The sequence below is a fragment of the Egretta garzetta genome, unplaced genomic scaffold (assembly GCF_000687185.1).
Source record: "Egretta garzetta isolate BGI_Z169 unplaced genomic scaffold, ASM68718v1 scaffold532, whole genome shotgun sequence".
Classification (NCBI taxonomy): domain Eukaryota; kingdom Metazoa; phylum Chordata; class Aves; order Pelecaniformes; family Ardeidae; genus Egretta; species Egretta garzetta.
The window spans coordinates 190,560-209,588 of NW_009258799.1; the positions used below are offsets into that span (position 1 = coordinate 190,560).

Sequence of the window (19,029 nt, forward strand, 5' to 3'; positions counted from 1 at the left end):
TTTCTTAGTAGTTTTTATTGGTCTTTAGAAGTGTATCTGCTTCTGCAAGACCCTTTTTTTCCCCCTTTCTCTTCCAGTCCAACCTCAAGTAAATGCCTACTTGGTGTTAATGGCCTTAGGAATGCTGCCACGATTCCCAGGGTCCCATAGTCTTGGTTTAACAGCATGCAGATAAATCTTTTTTAACCGTCCAAAGTGAGAGGGTTTGGGGCTAATACCAGTGTAATACTGGGCTTTGGGGGAATAAATAACTCTGAGCAATTACTGCTAAAAGTGAGTGATTACTTGATCTCTGGCAACAGATCTTGTGAAGAATCTGAGCACTAACTGAGTATGTGCAACTTCTGTGTTCTCCTGTGATGGCCTACCAGGTACCAGTCTGTTTTGGACTGTTTCCCTTCATAAACACCAAGTATACCTGAAGTCGCCCCACTCAACTTGGTGGCATTACAGTTACTGTAGCAATGTGGTACCTGTCAGGCTAATGAAATGATGCCCTCTGGATGCAAAAGTCTAGTTTATGAGGTCTTTTCTTTTGACTCTGCCTCCATTGACAGCTCTGTGGTACCAAACAAACTATGCTTCTTGGTTTAAGCCCCCAGTTTAACAATATACACTTACTTGGTACAAATGAGAACTCTGCTTTAAGTTGCTATTAGGTCTGGAAGGACAAACTACTCTTGTTGTACATGGGAAGTGCTTAAGGGGATCATCTTGCAGCAGTAACCAAGTGTTTTCCTCAGTCCTTCCCCTCCAAAATATGCAATTGCATAACATTTGACAGTCTGACCTTCAGGGTTACAGTCTTCCCTATTTCCCACAAACAGAGATCAAGATGCTTTTTTGAGGTGGTTCCTGTGTGGGAAGTGGAATTTTGCAGCAGACTCTGCAACATCACTGGGAGTCAAGCGAAATGTAATTTGAACTAATATTTGCACAGTCTTCCCTTCACCTTATCAAAAAAGAGTGCAAGATGAGTAGAAAGGATGATGGTGGTTTTCCTACAGGTGAGTAGGTTTTGTCTGATGCCTTACAACACTGAGGTCCTGTTCCCTCGTAGTTTTATGTCAAATTGAAGTGGGTAGTTGGTTCTGGGGAATTTAGCAGTTGACATCACAGCTGTTAATGAGAAGCATAATGGACAGTGGGGACTACCAGGTGAAGTTCAAATCAACATGCAACTGTTGAGGCTGGAGCTGTTGAATATCAGCTTATATTTTCCTTAATCTGATGCCACTGATTCTGCAGCATAGTTTTTAAACTAGTCCTCAACCGAAGCGTGTTTTGATTTCAGATAAGTCCCTTTCTGTCTAAGCTGAAAGGCCAGCATGCTTTGCACTTCTCTGTTGGCGTATGTGGCTCTGTGGCACCTCTGCAGGTTGATTTGGAGGAGAGGTTGGAACATGCACCTTGGGCTGTGGCCATCAATAGGATTTCTTACACGATCTGGAAAACCAAAACCTTTTAAGCCCCTACAAGGAAAGCAAAACTTAAAATTCAAAAGAGGAGCCCTCTGCAAGAATTGCTGCAGTGTAAGAAGGTTGTGTAGCGGAGGGTCTCTCAGCTCCTATGCTCTAGGTAATTGTGGGAGAGGCTGTGAGGTGTGGGGAGGTTCCTGAGTGTGAGGAGAACTACAAAATATCAGGAAATTCCTGTAAGTTGTAAAGTGACACTTGTAGATAAGACACTTATTTAACTGCTGTTAGTAACTGCTGTTAGTGAACTGTTAGTGAAACTCTTACAGGATAGGAGTCTCCTTTGGATGGCCTGGACCTTAAGCATGGAAAGTGAAAGGTATTGGTAAAGGGAAGCACTAGTGCAGGAGCTTCATCTTTGAGTAACTTCTTGAGTGTTCAGTCACTTCAGGTCACCCGCTGCACATGCACTAAAATGATGTCAAAAGTATTTGCACCCTTTCTATAGGCCTATGTATGGGTCACACAACAGCCCAGACCAAGTTCCCTCTCAGAGGATGCATAATTCACTGCTGTCCTGGTTACTTCTTTGTAATTTCTAGGATGTTTGTTTCTTCTCTTAACTGGCACCAGCACAACAAAGCAAGCACTGAGATCTTGTTTTCACGCTTGGTAATGAAGTGTGCATTGTTCATATGTATCCTTACCAGGTTCTGACTCTTGCAATAAACATAGATGTTGAAACATCACGGCTTTTTCAGGTATCCATTGAAAAATGAAAAGGTAATACGTGTAGCCCTAAAGACACAAACCCTTCTCGTGTGAGTTGTATCAAAGAATAAACTATGGATTCTTCACTGAAGTCTGCTTGGATTTTTGTCACACTGACACTTGTGCTAAGGATAGAGTAATAGGAGAAGTGGTAGGAAGAAACATCTGCAAAGCAGAAGTGGCAGAGACGGTCCTGGAGAGGTACCCTGAGGTAGCCTTGCAGCCGTGGCTCTGAATAGCCTGTTCAAGATGCATGTTGCTTCACGTGTTGGTCCTGCAGATGCCAAGGTGCAAAAGAATTCCCTTCCAGCCCACCAGGGACTGTTCAGTGTTTTAACAGGAGCCATGCTTTTGTTAAAACTTGCACAATTTAACCGAGTATGATTAATCTTGCAGACTGTTTAAAATCCTGGTGCTGATAACCACTGAGCAAAATTGCATAGACTAAACTAGCTCATTAGATGTTCAGCCTTCTTATTCTGAAGGTAGAACAGTCTTTCCCTTGGTATATTAACTTTTACTACAACAACCAATAAACAGGGAAAATGGGGTCTTTTTTTAAGGTAGGGAACTTGCTACTACTTGCCAGATTTTTTTTTTTTTTTCTTTCTTTTTTTGTAAAGTAAAACTGGGGATCATAGGAATAAACTTGCCTTCTGGCAGTGTGAATGTTGCATTTTAAACTTTTTGGGAGTGCTGTTTAACCAATTTTACAGAGTAAAATGGCAATGCTTAATTCTATGCTTAGCACTTTGAAGTCTTGCCAGGGTATCTGACTTGTACAAGTACTCAGTAATGAACTGGGCTAGCCTTAAGGTTGCATGGCCAAGGCACAGTACTTGTGCAGAAAATAATGCACTTTCTAAAAAGGCATAAGTAGATCACCCTTATGTAAGTGGCATGCTAAAATGTTAAAGGCTAGTCACTGTTCTAGACTACTTTGAAGGCCTTGGCACTCTATGCTTTGAAGCGAAACCATTTCCGTAAATCTGCTGCTGGGATATATATCCATACCTTCATGTCAAGCAGCAGGACTGGGGCCAATGCCACATTCCCACTGCACAGGGAGACAGATTGCCGAGGGACAGTCTTACAATAGGAAACAGCCAAAGGGCTTTTGTCTTTAGTACATGAAAATAAAGCAGCACCATCCGTGTTCTCGTTCCTCTGTGCCTGCATCCCTCTGTCCCTCCATAAGGTTTGGAGAGTTGGGCCATGCCGGCGAAGGCAAGCTGGCTGTGAGCGGAGGTGGATCTCATCCCCCTACTCGTTGATGGTGTCAGTACTGGGGACCAAAATGGTGCTGGCTCATTGCCCAGACTCTACCGCCTTCAACCTCTGTAAACCCAGTCACTGGAACTAGAGTCACCATTCATATCATTAAAAACTAAAATAAAAGCTGTGAAAAGACTTGTGTCTGTGAATGAGCTAGTAAATGATGTAGAAATGGGAATGAGGCTTTTGTTTCCTGCACTCGACCAAATCTGGCAACTGTGCTCTTGTTCAGACTTGCAGGCTATGAAATGTTGTCTTGCCTTCTGGTGCTGGCATGTTTCTATACCCTTTCATATATCTCTGTATAAATATACTTTGTGCATTGTTTACTATGGAACTAGTATTGATGGAGAAAAACACTTTGAGGTAAAACTGTTTGTAATTCTCTATTAGTGTGTACATTTTTTTAAAATGCACCGTTTGTTTACCTCAATTAATTTAATGGAATGGACCAATAAATGTATTAAAAGATGACTCCTTTACCTAGAATATAACATTGCATTTTTTGCAGCCTTCACCATTGAATGATGTGTGCACTTACTTTGCTGGGCAGCTCGCTATGGCAGAAATACCTATCGTGGTTTAACACCAGTCAGCAGCTAAGCACCACACAGCCACTCGCTCACTACCCCTGGCTGCAGTGGGATGGCGGAGAGAATTGGGGAAAAAAAAAGTAAAACCTGTAGGTTGAGATAAAGGCAGTTTAATAGGACAGCAAAGGAAGAAAAAAAAAAAAACACCCAAAACAAGTGATGCACAATGCAATTGCTCACCACCCACTGATGCCCAGCCTGTCCTTGAGCAGCAGTCACTGCCAGCTCCCCCCAGCTTTATATACTGAGCACGACACCATATGGTCTGGAATACCCCTTTGATCAGCTGGGCTCAGCTGTCCTGGCTGTGCCCCCTCCCAGCTTCTTGTGCACCTAGCAGAGCAGGGGAAGCTGAAAATCCTTGACCAGTGTAAACACTGCTCAGCAACAACTAAGCCATCAGGGTGTTACCAACATTCTTCTGGTACTAAATCCAAAACACAGCACTATGCCAGCCACTAGTAAGAAAATTAACTCTATCCCAGCCAAAACCAGGACAGTATCCACCCCTTATTCTATACCATCTATGTCATGCCCAGGTCCTACCCTTTCCAATGCATTCCAATTAATCGCAACCACATTCCCCATCTTTTGATATATACACACAGATATAATTCCCTTAGTCTATGGACCATCCCTCTAAACTGTCTGTTGGGTTCATTTAGTCCATGACTTTGGGCTCCATCTGTCATAGCAGTCCTTCAGGGCAGGAGAGGTGGTGTGTGGTGTTGGAGTGTTGCGTGCTGAAGCTAGTTCTGGTTCCATCACTGATGCTCTTGTTCAGTTCTATCAAAGTTCATTCTTCGTTAATCTGGGTGACTCTTACTGTAATACCATTGATAAAGCATATAGCAACCATAGTAGTGATGACAGTGTTCTATAGCAATTAACATCATACAATTCAAATGATGGGCTATTCTCACCCAAAATCAAATCCCATCGAGGTACACATCAGACTTCCCCATCTTTCCACATCACCCACCAAGTGCACCCAGGTCCTTCAGCAAAAGCAATCCCACGAATGCCTTTGCCTTTGCCTGAGGCAGGAGTAACCCAGACTGTCTTCCCCAGCATATTTTTTATGTGCGCTACAGGGACTTACTCCCCTTCTTACACTATGTAAAAGTTTTGATTGGGCAGGGCCAACTTGATTGATAGATCCCCTAGTGTTGACTAACCAAGTGACCTTTGCTAAATGTGTATCCCAGTGTTTGAATGTCCCGCCACCCATTGCTCTCAGTGCAGTCTTTAACAGTCCATTGTCCATTCCCAGAGGGTGGTGCATGATAGGGGATGTGATAGACCCACTCAATGCCATGCTTTTTGGCTCAGGTGTCTGTGAGGTTGTTTTGGAAATGAGTACCGTTGTCTGACTCAATTCTTTCTGGAGTGCCATGTTGCCATAGGACTTGTTTTTCAAGGCCTAGGATAGTGTTCAGGGCAGTGGCATAGGGCACAGGATATGTTTCCAGCCATCTGATGGTTGCTTCCACCACGGTGAGCACATGGCACTTGCCTTGGCGGGTTTGTGGGATTGTGATATAATCAATCTGCCAGGCCTCCCCATATTTATGTTTCAGCCTTTGTCCTCCATACCAAAGAGGCTTTAACTGCTTGGCCTGCTTGATTTGGCCTGCTTTCACATTCATGGGTCATCTGTGCAATAGTGTCCATGATTAAATCCACCCCATGATCATGAGCCCATCTATATGTTGCATCTCTTCCATGATGGCCTGAAATGTCATGGGCCCACTGAGCTAGAAATAATTCACCCTTATGTTGCCAGTCCTGATCCACCTGATGTTCTTCAGTGGCCTGACTCTTGGGTACGTGAGCATCTACATGATGTACTTTTACAACCAGGTTCTCCACTGGGGCAGCAGCATCTTGCCATAATGTTGCAACCCAGATGGGTTTACCTCTGTGCTGTTAGTTGCTGTCCTTCCATTGCTGCAACCACCCCCACTTAGCATCTGCCACCATCCATGAGTCAGTACAGAGATATCTGAAGCCAGCTGGATGGCTTTCACCTCTGCAAACTGACTCAATTCCTCTTCTCCTTTAGCTATTTCTGACTTGTCATGTAGGACTCCATACAGTAGCCTTTCACCTCTGATGCTTTCCCACAAGATGGCAGGACCCATCAGTGAACAGGACATTCATTGCTTCTCCTTTTGTGGCAGTTTATTGTACAGTGGGGCCCCTTCAGCACAACCCACCTCCTCCTCTGTCAATATTCCGAAATCTTTGCCTTCTGGCCAGTCCATGATCATTTCCAAGATTCCTGGGTGACTGGGGTTTCCTGTTTGAGCCTGTTGTGTAATCAGTGCAACCCTCTTACTCCACGTAGCATCAGTTGCATGATGTGTACAGGGGACCCTCCCTTTAAACATCCAGCCCAGCACCATCAGTCGGGGTGCCAGGAGGAGCTGTGCTTCAGTACCAATCACTTCTGAAGCAGCTTGAACCCCTTCATATGCTGCCAATATCTCTTTTTCAGCTGGACTACAGTGGGCCTTGGATCCCCTGTATCCCTGACTCCAAAATCCTAGGGGCTGACCTCAAATCCTCCCTGGTGCTTTCTGCCACTGCCAGAGGCTCCAGGTAGGCCCATTCTCCCAAGCTGCAGTGTAGACCACATTTTTCATATCTTGCCCTGCCTGGACTGGCCCAAGGGCTACTACATGCGCTGTCTCCTGTTTATTTTGTCCAAAGGCTTGACATTGCTTAGGGCCCCATTTGAAATCATTCTTCTTCCAGGTCACTTGATCAAGAGGGCTTACAATCTGGCTGTAATTTGGAATACGCATTCTCCAAAAATCCACAATGCCTAAGAAAGCTTGTGTTTCCTTTCTGCTGGTTGGTGGAGACATAGCTGTTAATTTTGTTGATCGCATCCATTGGGATCTGACAAGGTCCATCTTGCCATTTTATTCCTAAAAGCTGGATCTGCTGTGCAGGTCCCTTGACCTTACTTTGTTTTATGGAAAAAACGGCCTTCTTCCCTTTCTCAAAAACTTCTGCTGTGTTGTCCCAAACGATGATGTCATCAATATATTTCAGATGTTCTGGAGCCTCATCCTGTTCCAGCGCAGTTGGGATCAGTCCATGGCAAAGGGTAGGGCTGTGTTTCCACTCCTGGGGCAGTCGATTCCAGGTGTACTGGGTGCCCCTCCAAGTGAGAACAAACTGTGGCCTGCACTCTGCTGCCAAAGGGATTGAGAAAAACACATCAGTGATGTCAATTGTGGCTGTCTTTGACTCTGGTTCGTATTGAAGTTCTAGCACATCCAGCACGGCAGCACTCAGTGGTGGCGTGACTTCATTCAGGCCACGATAGTCTACTGTCAGTCTCCACTCTCCATGAGGCTTTTGCACCAGCCATATGGGACTGTTAAAGTGTGAGCGAGTCTTGCTGATCACTCCTTGGCTCTCCAGTCAATGAATCAGCTTATGGATGGGGATCAGGGAGTCTCAGCTGGTGCGATATTGCCAACGGTGCGCAGTTGTGGTGGCAATTGGTACCTGTTGTTCTTCGACCCTCAGCGACCCTAGGACAGAAGGGTCCTTGGACAGACCAGGCAAGGTAGACAGCTGTTTAATTTCCACCATCTCCAAGGCAGCTATACCAAAAGCCCACTGGTACCCTTTTGGGTCCTTGAAATACCCCCTCCTGAGATAGCCTATGCCAAGGATACATGGAGCATCTGGGCCAGTCACAATGGGGTGCTTTTGCCACTCATTCCCGGTTAGGCTCACTTCGGGCTCCACTACAGTCAGCTGTTGGGATCCCCCTGTCACTCCAGAAATGCAGATGGATTCTGCCCCTATATAGCTTGATGGCATTAGGGTACACTGTGCACCGGTGTCCACTAGAGCTTTATACTCCTGTGAGTCTGATGTGCCAGGCCATCAGATCCACAGAGTCTGGTAAACCTGGTTGTCCCTTTCCTCCACCTGGCTGGAGGCAGGGCCCCTCTAGTCCTGGTCATAGTATTTGTTAGTCACTTCTTGTAGATATGAGTCAGGAGTCCCTTTATTAAGATCACGAGTAAGATCAGCCCTTCTACTCTGTCTGGGGAACTGCTCACTGGAAACTGGAGCAGCAAGTTTCCTGGAAGAACCCACTTTTGTGATTGTTTTTCCGTGCAACTCATGTACTTGTGCTTCTAGGGTCGAGGTAGATTTTCCATCCCACTTTCTCGTGTCCTCTCCATGGTCACGTAGGTAAAAACAAAGGGTAGCCCATAGTGTATACTCACTGTATCCTCTCTCTTGAGCAGAGGAACACTTAATCCTAATGGCTAAGATACTGGTCCGTACAGGTGGGGAGTAGATCCTGTCCTCTTTGAGTTGTTGGAACCCCCAGGACAGTTTTTTTGCAGAGTTTCTCCACAGCCGAGACACGGGCCCATAGGGAGGAAGAGGGACTTTCTTCACATTGCTGGAATTGGCCAGCCAATTCATGCACCATTTGTCCCTCTCCATCTTTCCAGGTCATTACCGCCAATGAGTTGACATATGATGATCGTGCGCTCCATACAAATTTCTGCCACATGTGTCACATGCACTTGACTTCATCTGGATCTTTGGATAACTGCTTGTTGTCCGGGTCATCATAATTCACCTCCAGCATGGCTAATTCCCTCAGGTACTGGATACCTCTCTCCATGGTGGCCCACTTGTCTGGGTGACAGATAATATCTTCCCTGAAGGGATATCTTTCCTTCATGCCTGACAGGAGTTGTCTCCAGAGGCTGAGGGTTAGTGCCCCTTTTCCAATAACTTTGTCAATGCCCCCTTCCCTAGAAAGGGATCCCAGCTGCTTGGCTTCCCTACCCTCCAAATCCAGGCTATTGGCCCCATTATCCCAGGATCGGAGCAGCAGGGTGACAATGTGCTTGTGTGGATGATGGCTGAAATCCTTTTGCATATCTTGCAGCTCAGTCAGGCATAGAGATCAGGTGGCTACTGTCTTGTTTATGAGTTCTTCCTCCAAGGAAGAGGAGGAAGCCTCCTGCAGAGTTCTTCTTCAGGGCTAAGCAGGGAATTATTCTTCCTCCCCCTGTTTTGTGATAGCCCTGCTTTAGAGTAATCTGCCTCCTCGCTGGCAGGGCAGTATGCTTCTTCCTCCTTCTCCCTCTTAGGAGAAGCTTCTTCACCCCTTATTAAACGAGGTCACTTTCACTTCCAAGATTTCTGCTTGTGTATGGGGGTGACTGATACTGACAGGGGTTGGTTCTCTGGTTCAGCTGCAGTGCCTTTCACTGGGGTTGGAGCAGATGCAGTATTCTTAAATAGTCGTTCAACCCTAAGCAAGACCTGACACACATTCAGGAGACACAGCAACAGGAACATGCTAATCTGAACATCCCAAGGATATTCAAGATTCAAGAGCTATTTTAATTAGCCTGGAGGAGAAAATGGAGGAAGGTGTCTCCCCCAGGGACTGGCTCTCTGAGGAGAAAAAGTAAAAAGTGTAATCATTAATAATTTCTGATAGATGGCTCCCAAAGTACAGAGGTGATGGCAATGCTGAGTACAAATACCTGACTGATCTCATGACTAATAATTTTATTATACCATAAACCAGTGTTACACAGTACAGCAAAGCAATAACCTTAATCCACCTCCCGGAGGTGACAAACAGCACATGAATACTAATAAACAGTATATACGGCAAGTGAGGTGTTACATAACACGACTCTGAGAACAATCACAACAACTTTGAGAGCAAATGAATCAACACTGTCACCAGCAACTACTAAACTAACATAATGAATGCTTATCACAAATTTGTTTTAACATGCTCTGGTCAGATCTGCTGTTATCTCAACCCTTCATGCCCCACACGGGGCACCAAAAAGGACTGTTGTGGTTTAACCCCAGTAAGGCAACTAAGCACCACACAGCCACTTGCTCAGCCTCCCCCCTGCCCCCTGCCCTGTGGTGGGATGGGAGAGAGAATAGGGAAAAAAAGGTAAAACCCATGGGTTGAGATAAAGACAGTTCAATAGGACAGCAGAGGAAGAGAAAATTATGATTACGATAATAATAATAAAAGAATATATGAAACAAGTGATGCACAATGCAATTGCTCACCACCTGCTGACAATGCCCAGCCTGTCCTGAGCAGCGGTCGCTGCCCTCTGGCCAACTCCCCCCAGTTTACATACTGGCATGATGTCATATGGCCAGTTGGGGTCAGCTGTCCTGGCTGTGCCCCCTCCCAGCTCCTTGTGCCCCTGGCAGAGGAGGGGAAGCTGAAAAGTCCTTGACTGGTGTAAGCCCTGCTCAGCAACAACTAAACCATCCGTGCCTTATCAACATTCTTCCAGTACTAAATTGAAAACACAGCACTATGCCAGCTACTAGGAATAAACTTAGCTGACACCAGGACAATACCCTTCCCTTAAAATCTTGTTCCACTGCTGATTTAATTAAAAGTAATCTGTCTCTTGCTGTAGTACATCTGGTATTACTTGAAAGTGAAGCCTGGAGCTGAGGAAAGATTGCAAGAATGGGTCTGTGGTGGGAACAGGGGTGGCAGCAACTTCCTCAGAATAAGGGGTTGCATAGTGAGTAATCAACTTCTGCTTGCTGCATCTGTGGCTCAAACTGAAGCTGCCTGATTTGCGTCCAGGTTATTCCAGTTACTGACGGGCTTTCAACTTGCCTTTACTTAGTCCAGGAGCTTGGAAGCCACTTAATCCTTGTTAATTCAATTAGCATGTAGGTAGACACATAATTTAAGCCCTGATCCCTCTGCAGCATGCCAGTCTTTTGAATCATGTTTGGATTTAGCTGACAGCATCTCATGCTAGTTGCCGTATTGTATGAGGTTCCTTTCGGTTGAGGTTTCAACCCCACGCAAAGCTGGGGTAACAAGGTGACTATTACCTGGCATCAGTGTCCCTACACCTCCATAAATCCTGTAGGAGCAGTGTGCTGCACTTTCCTGTTCTTAACCTGTTACAGGAGTAGTACATCCTGGTGGCGTGAAATGCTGGTATCGGCTTTTGAGTCATAGGTGTCCTCCCATGACCTCTGTTAAAACACTGCCTGGGGACATTGAGACAATATCCCAGAAGTCAGGGGCATGAACATCTGTTCAGGAGTGGTTTATTGTAGGGATTATTAAAAGTGTCTTAATCTTACGTTGTTGATTTTTTGGTTTTTTTTACGGTGGTACACCTGTATTTAGTGGTCTTCTTCATAACATTGATCATCTGGGCTGACACATCTTCTGTACCACTTGGAGAGCAGGTGTGTCCTGCTGACGACTGCATGCACACAGCCTGTTTCTGAATGAACAGAGAAGAAGGAAGTAATGGAAAACTGATCCTCTGCTTTCTCCTTCCACATTGAATGATGTGCCTAGGGGTCCCGTTTTCATTTCTGCAGTGTTCTTGTCCCTCTGCGCTATTGCTAATCAGCCTAGCAGGAAAGCGGGATGCTGTGAAGACTGCTGGTGTGCAATAGCCAATGCATGTACTCTGTACGATGATGTACTGCAGAAATAACAAGGCAAACTTCTTCATCCTGGGTGAGCACAGTGGCTGAGAGGCCATGGCATGCTGTGAAATAGAAACACAAATGAGATGCTTCCTGTAATGTGGATAACTGTGGGGAGTAATGCTTGGCAAACCTTCCGCTTTGGTAGCTCAGAGAATTGATAAAGACCAAAGGATGCTTTAGCTGGTACAGCCTCTGTCACTCAGTCAGGATCTGAAGGGAGCCAGTGGTTGAACGCTGTTTGATGGCCACGATGCTGTAAAGAGCAATAAAAATGCAGGTTACAAAAGAGCTAGCAAACTACCTTCTCAAACTACAGTTTGCTTTTCCCCCATCAATTCTTTAGCTTAAACTTTACTAGCGTGTCTGGAGCTGGCTAAGTGCTCATGCGCTTCCTCTTGAGGATCTGCCAGCCTCTCTGTCAGTTACTTTTGTGTACAAGCAATGGCATGGGCAACATTTGGCATCTTTCAGACTTTTAAGTCCTAATAACCCGTGTTTGTTCTGATAATAGTGCTAACTTCTATTTAGAGCGTGTATTAAAAAGCAGTTGAGTAGCTTGTTGTGACTTGCTGTTCAACAGCAGGGTTGTGCACAAGAAACGAGTCACTGTTGTGTCTGGAAAATATGAGGACGAAAGCAGAGCCAGGGGAACGATGAGTGTGAAGTAGCCTTCCTCACACTCACAGTTCTGCTGACACCAGGTTTCAAATGTGTTCACAAGCCCAGAAAGCCTTTGCTGCTCTGGACGAGGCAGAGCTGATGGTCTAGGAGCTTTCCTTAGTGATGCTTTTTCTTTTCTTCCAATCTAAGTGATAGCAGTGATAGCACTGAAGTCAGTATACATAGTACTTCTAGACTTTCTGCTATTATTTTCTTAAAAAATCACAGCAAAGCTTGGCAAAAATTTGGCCTGGGGTAGGACATTAACCTATCCAGTACCTGCCTTATATCTGAATGAAAATATTGTTGTGCATGGATTAAATACTGAGATTATCGCAGTTAACTTGCACTTCACACTGGAAGACTCTTGCTGTTTCTAGCAATGCAAGGAGCTGGAGGGTCTCAGGGAGGGAATGACAGGCAACGTGACATTTGGAGAGATCCTTCAAAAATTCTGGAAGAGTGGTAGATGGAGATGCTGTTTCAGCTTTTTCTCTTCAAATTAAGCTGGTTTTGTGCTTAAAACTTGTTATTGAAATTGTACCTCTCAGTTGCTCTGTAGCTTTACATTTGGGCAAATTCACTGGATCAGAAAAGTAATAATTTCCTTCACTAGTAATGGCTTCTCTTTGAAAGGAACACCTGGGGGAGACTCAGATTATTCTTTCTATTACAACAAGTAAGTAACCTGTAATGGATTTTTAAAAAAATGTTTTACTCTGTGTAGGGTTATTCCCTCATTCTACTTACTACTATTTTCGCAATATCAAGCACTACATTTGTGCGAAGGCTTTGTCCCCTGGGATTATCAGCTCTTAAAGTCTGCCAAATATTCCTCCTACAGCAATTCATGTTACATTAAACAAAAAGAAGATTAAAAACATTGGCTAGATCACTTCCATGTTTCATTCTTTGAACCTCCTTGATATTCGTCAACTCATTTCTGAAAGATTTTTGTTTTTCTTCTTCCCATTTTTTTTTCTTTTTAAATTCAACAGAGTTTTTATTTTTCCTATCTGTGTTATACACTTCAGACTATAATCAGGAAGCATGGAGAAAATACAGAATGTTGTTTTGGACAAACCACTTCCTATTCCTTACCTTAAAGGGAGGAAACTCAGGCAGCCAACTAGAAAAGACAAAATGAAACAGAAGCTGCTGTACCAGTTCAGTGTGTTTTGATAGATCTTGTTGTAGGCTGTAGATGTCACTACTCCTGTGGTGACTAAAGACAACTGCAGCAGGACAAACACCTTACCTGTAAAACAAGAGCGCAGGTTGTTAGAAGGGAATAAAAAAACCAGTTCTGATACCTCCCTGCTTAATCCAGGATCACTACCACATGGAAGGGCAATGTGGTCATTGCTTCACCAGCACCAGATGGCATGAGCTTGTACCTGCTGCTGTTCTGAACCAGAATTAAATGACTTTTCCTTCTTTTAGGCACATGACAAAAGATCCAGCTAGAAAACTGCTTGCTTAAACAGTCCAGATGTAGAGGTAGCTGCTCAGAAGAGCAGCAATAAAGTGGGCAGTAAGTGCTCCTTTCCCTAGGAGGTAGAAAAGTAGTTTGGGCTAACATCTTCAGGACAGGAGACATTTTAGCCAGGGTCTGCTTCCTCCCTAGGCCAGAAGAGTGGTCTACTGGGCTAAAATTATAACAACACCTGAAATGGGGAGATGTGTGTGATTTGTATGATGTCTAGGATGGAGGAAGGGCAGAAACTGGATTGTAGCTGAAAGAGTTTTTTTTGCTGAAGTGCACCCTGCTCTTCCTGCCATGGTAAAGGGGGGAAGGGGAAGTAACCCAGCCCTGCCAGGATGCGAGGTCAGGGCTGTGCGCTAAGCTGGCTGCCCTGTTAGCCTTCTCCAGCCCCACAGCACCAGTGGCCACCATCTGAGGAGACAACAGTGCTATCGGGAGGCAAGGGCTGCTCTGCTGCACGGTCCTCCTCGAGAGCTGTTCTGCTGCCGTAACCAGGTGCGGCCTGTGTGGCTCATGATGGGGGTTCAAAACAGCATTATGATTTATAATAATAATTAACGTGGGGCGTGAGCAGCACTATTTGTGGCAGGTAGGTGAGTTTGCTATGGAGCGCGATGACGAGCACAAGCAGTAGGGATGAACTGATGACAGAGCAGTGACGTGTTCATATGGCAGAAGGGAAAAGCATGCAAAGGATGGCTGTGGGAACATGTTTGGAGGAGGCACGAGCAGCCATGGGCCCAAGGTGCTATTTGAATGCATGGCCAGTCCTGCCTGTTGTGTTGAAATCCAGCTCATTGGGGTAGAAATGGTAGCCTTCAATACGGTGCTGTAAAATACACATATTTTACTATTTTCTAATACATTTTTAATAGAGAAGAATTTCTGCTCCTGTTTACCAAAAAGGGCCAATTTTTATGCTAAGGATATCCTTTGTTAGTTAAATCATGGTCCAACAGGAACAAATTGCCAGGTGACACTTGGAGACATATTTAGAAAGCATAACTGAAAAAAGATGCAAGAAGTCCATCCTTCCCAAAACTGGAAGTAAAAGAAGCCAAATACAAATGGTGTGACTATCACAGTGCTTCAACCCAACGTCTTGCTTCTCTTGGTTTTCCCTGGAGGACTGTGTTTTTGGGCAGCACCTCAGATATTTTCCCTGCCTTTGAGCTGCACACTGATAGTAATCTCTGGAAGCATGTGCTGAAAATTTTGTGGATAAATGATGACACAACCGAGGATGAGAAGTCTGGATGTGACAATCTTGTCCTGCAAGTTTCCCTGCTCCTCCCTTCCCATTTGTGCTACCAACTGTTCTGGTTTTATTACGCAAAGCACAGATTGCAGCAGTAACTTACTTTTCTCTTCATACCTTAGGCTGAAGGGAGGGATTTGAGGGCTTTTTGACCAGTAAGGTAACCAAAGTACTTACCATAGGATGATCCTTCGACATGCTTGGATAACATGGACCTGATGGTTGGCAAGGGGATGAGGGCAAAGAGCATCACTGCCCGTGCTGCAATGCAAGGAATATGTAGTTATCATCAGTCCCTGCTCCTTATCTCCCAACACAACAACTACTGCCTTTGAAGACTATGTGCTTCTGGCTTGGGCAGGGCCCTTGCTTCACTTTTTCTTGTCCCTTGAGTACCCGGAAGAAGCACAAATCTTTGGTAGCGGTGTAGGTCTTTACTTCATCCAGGCGATGGTGGATAAGACACCTATTGCTCCCACTAGCACAAGTACTTTGCCCAAACCAGCTGTGGTCCCTTGGTTTCAGCCTGAAATCCCAGCATAGATGGAATATGGTCCTTTGAGACAGTGAGGCCGATGATTTGAGTAGAGCGAGCACCCCATGCTACACAGCCTTGACAGGAACGGTACTTTTATAACACTATAGCTGTTTCCTCATGGCATTTTAGGCTTTCTCTATTGCAGAAATGTTTAGGGAGCTGGGATTATCTTCCTGTTAGTGTTGTAGAAGTCACCTTCTAGCTCAAACAGAATCCAGTCCATAGTATCAGTAGCAAGGCTTGCTAAAGCCGCCAGCTGTGAACTTTCACCCAGATAGTCTGCCCGTGTCCTGAACTTTTCCTTAGCTGCATGAAGGGAGGCCCCTGAAAGCGGTGCAAACCTGGAAGATAAGGCAGCCACAACCACCAGCAGAAGCTGCATCCATTAAGATAAGAAAAGAAACATCCTGCCATGAGACAAAGGAAGGGTCCAATGGGGAACAAGAAGACCTCAGACCCCAAATATTGCTGTTGGACCCAACTGTTGCATGAGGGGAACTTAAATTGTAAGGGTATAGTTGCCCAGGGATTTATTTGTTTGGGGTCCCTCTCCAGATCCACTCAGCTTGAGCTGTTGTTTAGCGCTGTACTCCTCAACAAATTCAACTGGCGGATGTTGTGTGTCAGAGACTGCTTCAGGGGAACCTAGGGTTGAGCCGGAGGGGAGAGGAAGTGCCCGAGAGTGAGCTGCCAGCTGCGAAGGGACGCCGGTCCTAGCAGGTAAAGCCTCGGGCAGTGTGTGTGTGCACCCTGAGCGGTGTGTGTGCGCACCCCGATTGGTGTGTGAACGCTTGAGCAGTGGCTGCTCCTTTACCATTAGCAGAACCAACCTCAGCGAATGTGTTGGCCGTGCCCAGTGGTACCAAGGCGCTCTGCAAAGTGGGGAACAAGCATCCTGCACACTGCGTAGCAGCATGCATTCGTGATGGACTTAATAGTAAACAAGCATTTTTAAATTTTAATTTCTATATTTTGTTTCCCAGCCTGATTGCCTAAACAAAGGAAACATCTCAAAAATTTCACTTGGTGTATGGCTTAGTACACAAATATAATGTCCTACCATCTTTCCCTTTAGAGTAACTTTGTTTGATTTTCAATTTCTCATTCCCTGCAGGGACAGACAGAAAAATCACTTCAGGCCATTTCTCTTAGATTTCTTTTCTCACTTTCTGAAGCAAAACCTCAAAGCCATGCAACACACGATACTCTGTCAGATATGAATCATCTGTCTCACTGCCACACACGGATGCTGTTCTTGGGTTTTTTCCCTGTGTTCTGCAGAGGCTACCTCCTAACCATAACCTGGCCTTTCCATCATGGGATGCTGCCCCATCTATTCTTACCTGCCTCTTGGTCATTTGTACCTAGTGTAAGACTTATACGCTACATTCTCATAATATTCTAGTTGCTAAAGCAGCTCCAGTGTTTCACTATTAAGTTCCCCATCAGCCATAAATGCCTTAATTTAAAAAAAATAAATCACATCTTAAGATGTTCACTTAATAGGGAACATTTGCCAGTTTGTTTCTGTTGTAGCCTTTAGCCTTACCTCACCAGAAGCCAGTGCTTCTCATTAATGCAACGGTGTGGTCTGACTAGCATAGGTAGCCAACAACAATTCCCACTCCCCCGCCACGTCAGCATTGTTCCCCTGCTCAGATCTGGGCTATGACCAACTGACAAGTCAACTGGCCTCAAACTAAGCCTTGGCAGGAGCATATGCCTCCTCTGGTTATTGTAGGGTTCTGAGTGTAAAGGGTACAAAGTGAGATGTGGGGAGAGGGGGATGGTAATGAAGCCCTTTTGGGAATTGCTCGTGTGATGGTTTGCTGAGCTCCCTGCTTTGAAACTTGCAGCAAAGCAGAGCAAAAGACCTTCTCTTGATGCCAAAACACCCCAGCCTCTTTCTAAGGGTGCACTTGCTCACGTGAGCGTCTGGTTGACTCACCGATGTAGAACAGGAACGTCCACCGCACGAAAGCCATGATGAGGATGCCAGCACTGAAGGATGCCACTCCAATCATGATCATGGTAATGTCCCTCAAGTATCTGGAGAACACAAATACCCCTAGGAAGCTGGTGATGAAGATTACGTACCCAGCAGCATTGCCATGGCCGATTTCCACGGCGTTCCAACTTAAAGGCTCCCTGAGCAAGAAGAGCGGCAGTACGTTCATTGCACCAACCACAGCAAGGTCATAGAGGATTGCTGCCACAAACAGCATGATGATGATGAGCTTTGAGGGGGATACTGGAGTGGAGCTGCTGCTCTCTGAAGGTTGGGAATTCCCTCCTGCTGCTGCTTCTTTGTGGGCTGGTAGCTGGCTGCCCACCTCCTCTGTGCTCTTGGCTTTGGCTGGGCAGGAAGCTGCTGGCTTGGGGACTGTCAGGACAAAAATGCTGTAGAGGAGGCAGAAAGCATAGCAAGCGATGCTGCAGCTCACCAGCACAGTGCCCTCTCGATAGCGGTCACTGAATCCAACAAAGAGGTAGCCAGATGCCATGCTTCCCAGAAAGCCAGCGAGGCCATACACCAGCTCGATAACGATAAGCCGCAGAGACCTCCTGCTTTCAGAGGAGCCCAGGGATCCCAGAGCCATGATGCCTGCCCAGAGCGTGGTGAAACCACCTGTCAGCCCGTTGAAGGCAGCAGCCCCATACATCACCTCAATTGGCCAGCCCAAAAGGATCAGGAGGAGCAGGAGAGTTTTGGAGCCCAAGTAGCCAAGAAGAGGGAAGCAGATGGGGATCTTCCGATGCATCCTGTCCCCCAGCTTGGACAAGCCATAGGCTGACACCAGTGGGCTCAGGCCCAGGACTAGGTTGTAGATGATGTAAAAATTAGAGACAGCCTTCTGCTGAGCATCTTCCAGTGCGTGGGAGGGAGCGGTGGCATTGGTCTGGTTGTAGTAGTTCTTCACCACCAGCAGCAGTGCCGTGTCGTAGAAGGCGCTGGCCACTTGGGAACCAGCGACCACCGGCTCAATCCACATCCTCATTGCCGTCATCCCCACCATGCTGCCAGCAACTGCCTCTTCTTGGCGGGGGGAGAGCTATTTTCAGGGAGATGCACGGGAGGAAGCGGATCTTCAGAAGCTCTGCTCTGGAGGAATGCTTGGAGAGGAGCAGTGGAGGCAGAAACAAAAGGTCTGCTGGGCTGCACAGAGTCAGAGAGTTGTGCAAGAGACGATCTGGCTGGGAGGATATTTGCACCTCGCCTTGCTACGTATGTGCATGCACACACATCCCTGCGCTGCTCTGATCTCCAGCTCACGCACGAGTGGCTTTTGTACAGCTGGAGAACGCCCTGCGCTCGCTGACTGCCGCTGCCTCTCTTCCTGGTGGAGTTTCAACAGAGGTCAGATGACCTAGGGGAATTTCTCTCTCTCAGTTTAAGAAGTGAAAATGCCCCTATCAAGTAACTGCTGCAGTTTGGGGGGTGGTTTGTTTTTTGTTTGGTTTGTTGTGTTTTGGATTTTTTTTTTCCCCTTTTGGCATCCTTCGTTGTGTCAAAG

The 19,029-nt window shown here is 45.9% G+C and overlaps 1 protein-coding gene across 1 annotated transcript; it reads right to left on the reverse strand.

The window, feature by feature from the left end:
• Positions 1-10,917: 10,917 nt before the first annotated feature.
• Positions 10,918-18,739, reverse strand: SLC46A2 (solute carrier family 46 member 2). The gene is made up of 4 exons (XM_009649637.2): positions 17,463-18,739; positions 15,154-15,237; positions 13,334-13,490; positions 10,918-11,825 (listed from the first exon to the last, which is right to left on the reverse strand). The coding sequence occupies exons 1-4, from the start codon at positions 18,529-18,531 to the stop codon at positions 11,768-11,770; spliced, it is 1,368 nt and encodes a 455-aa protein (XP_009647932.1). The 5' UTR covers positions 18,532-18,739; the 3' UTR covers positions 10,918-11,767.
• Between the last annotated feature and the right edge of the window lie 290 nt (positions 18,740-19,029).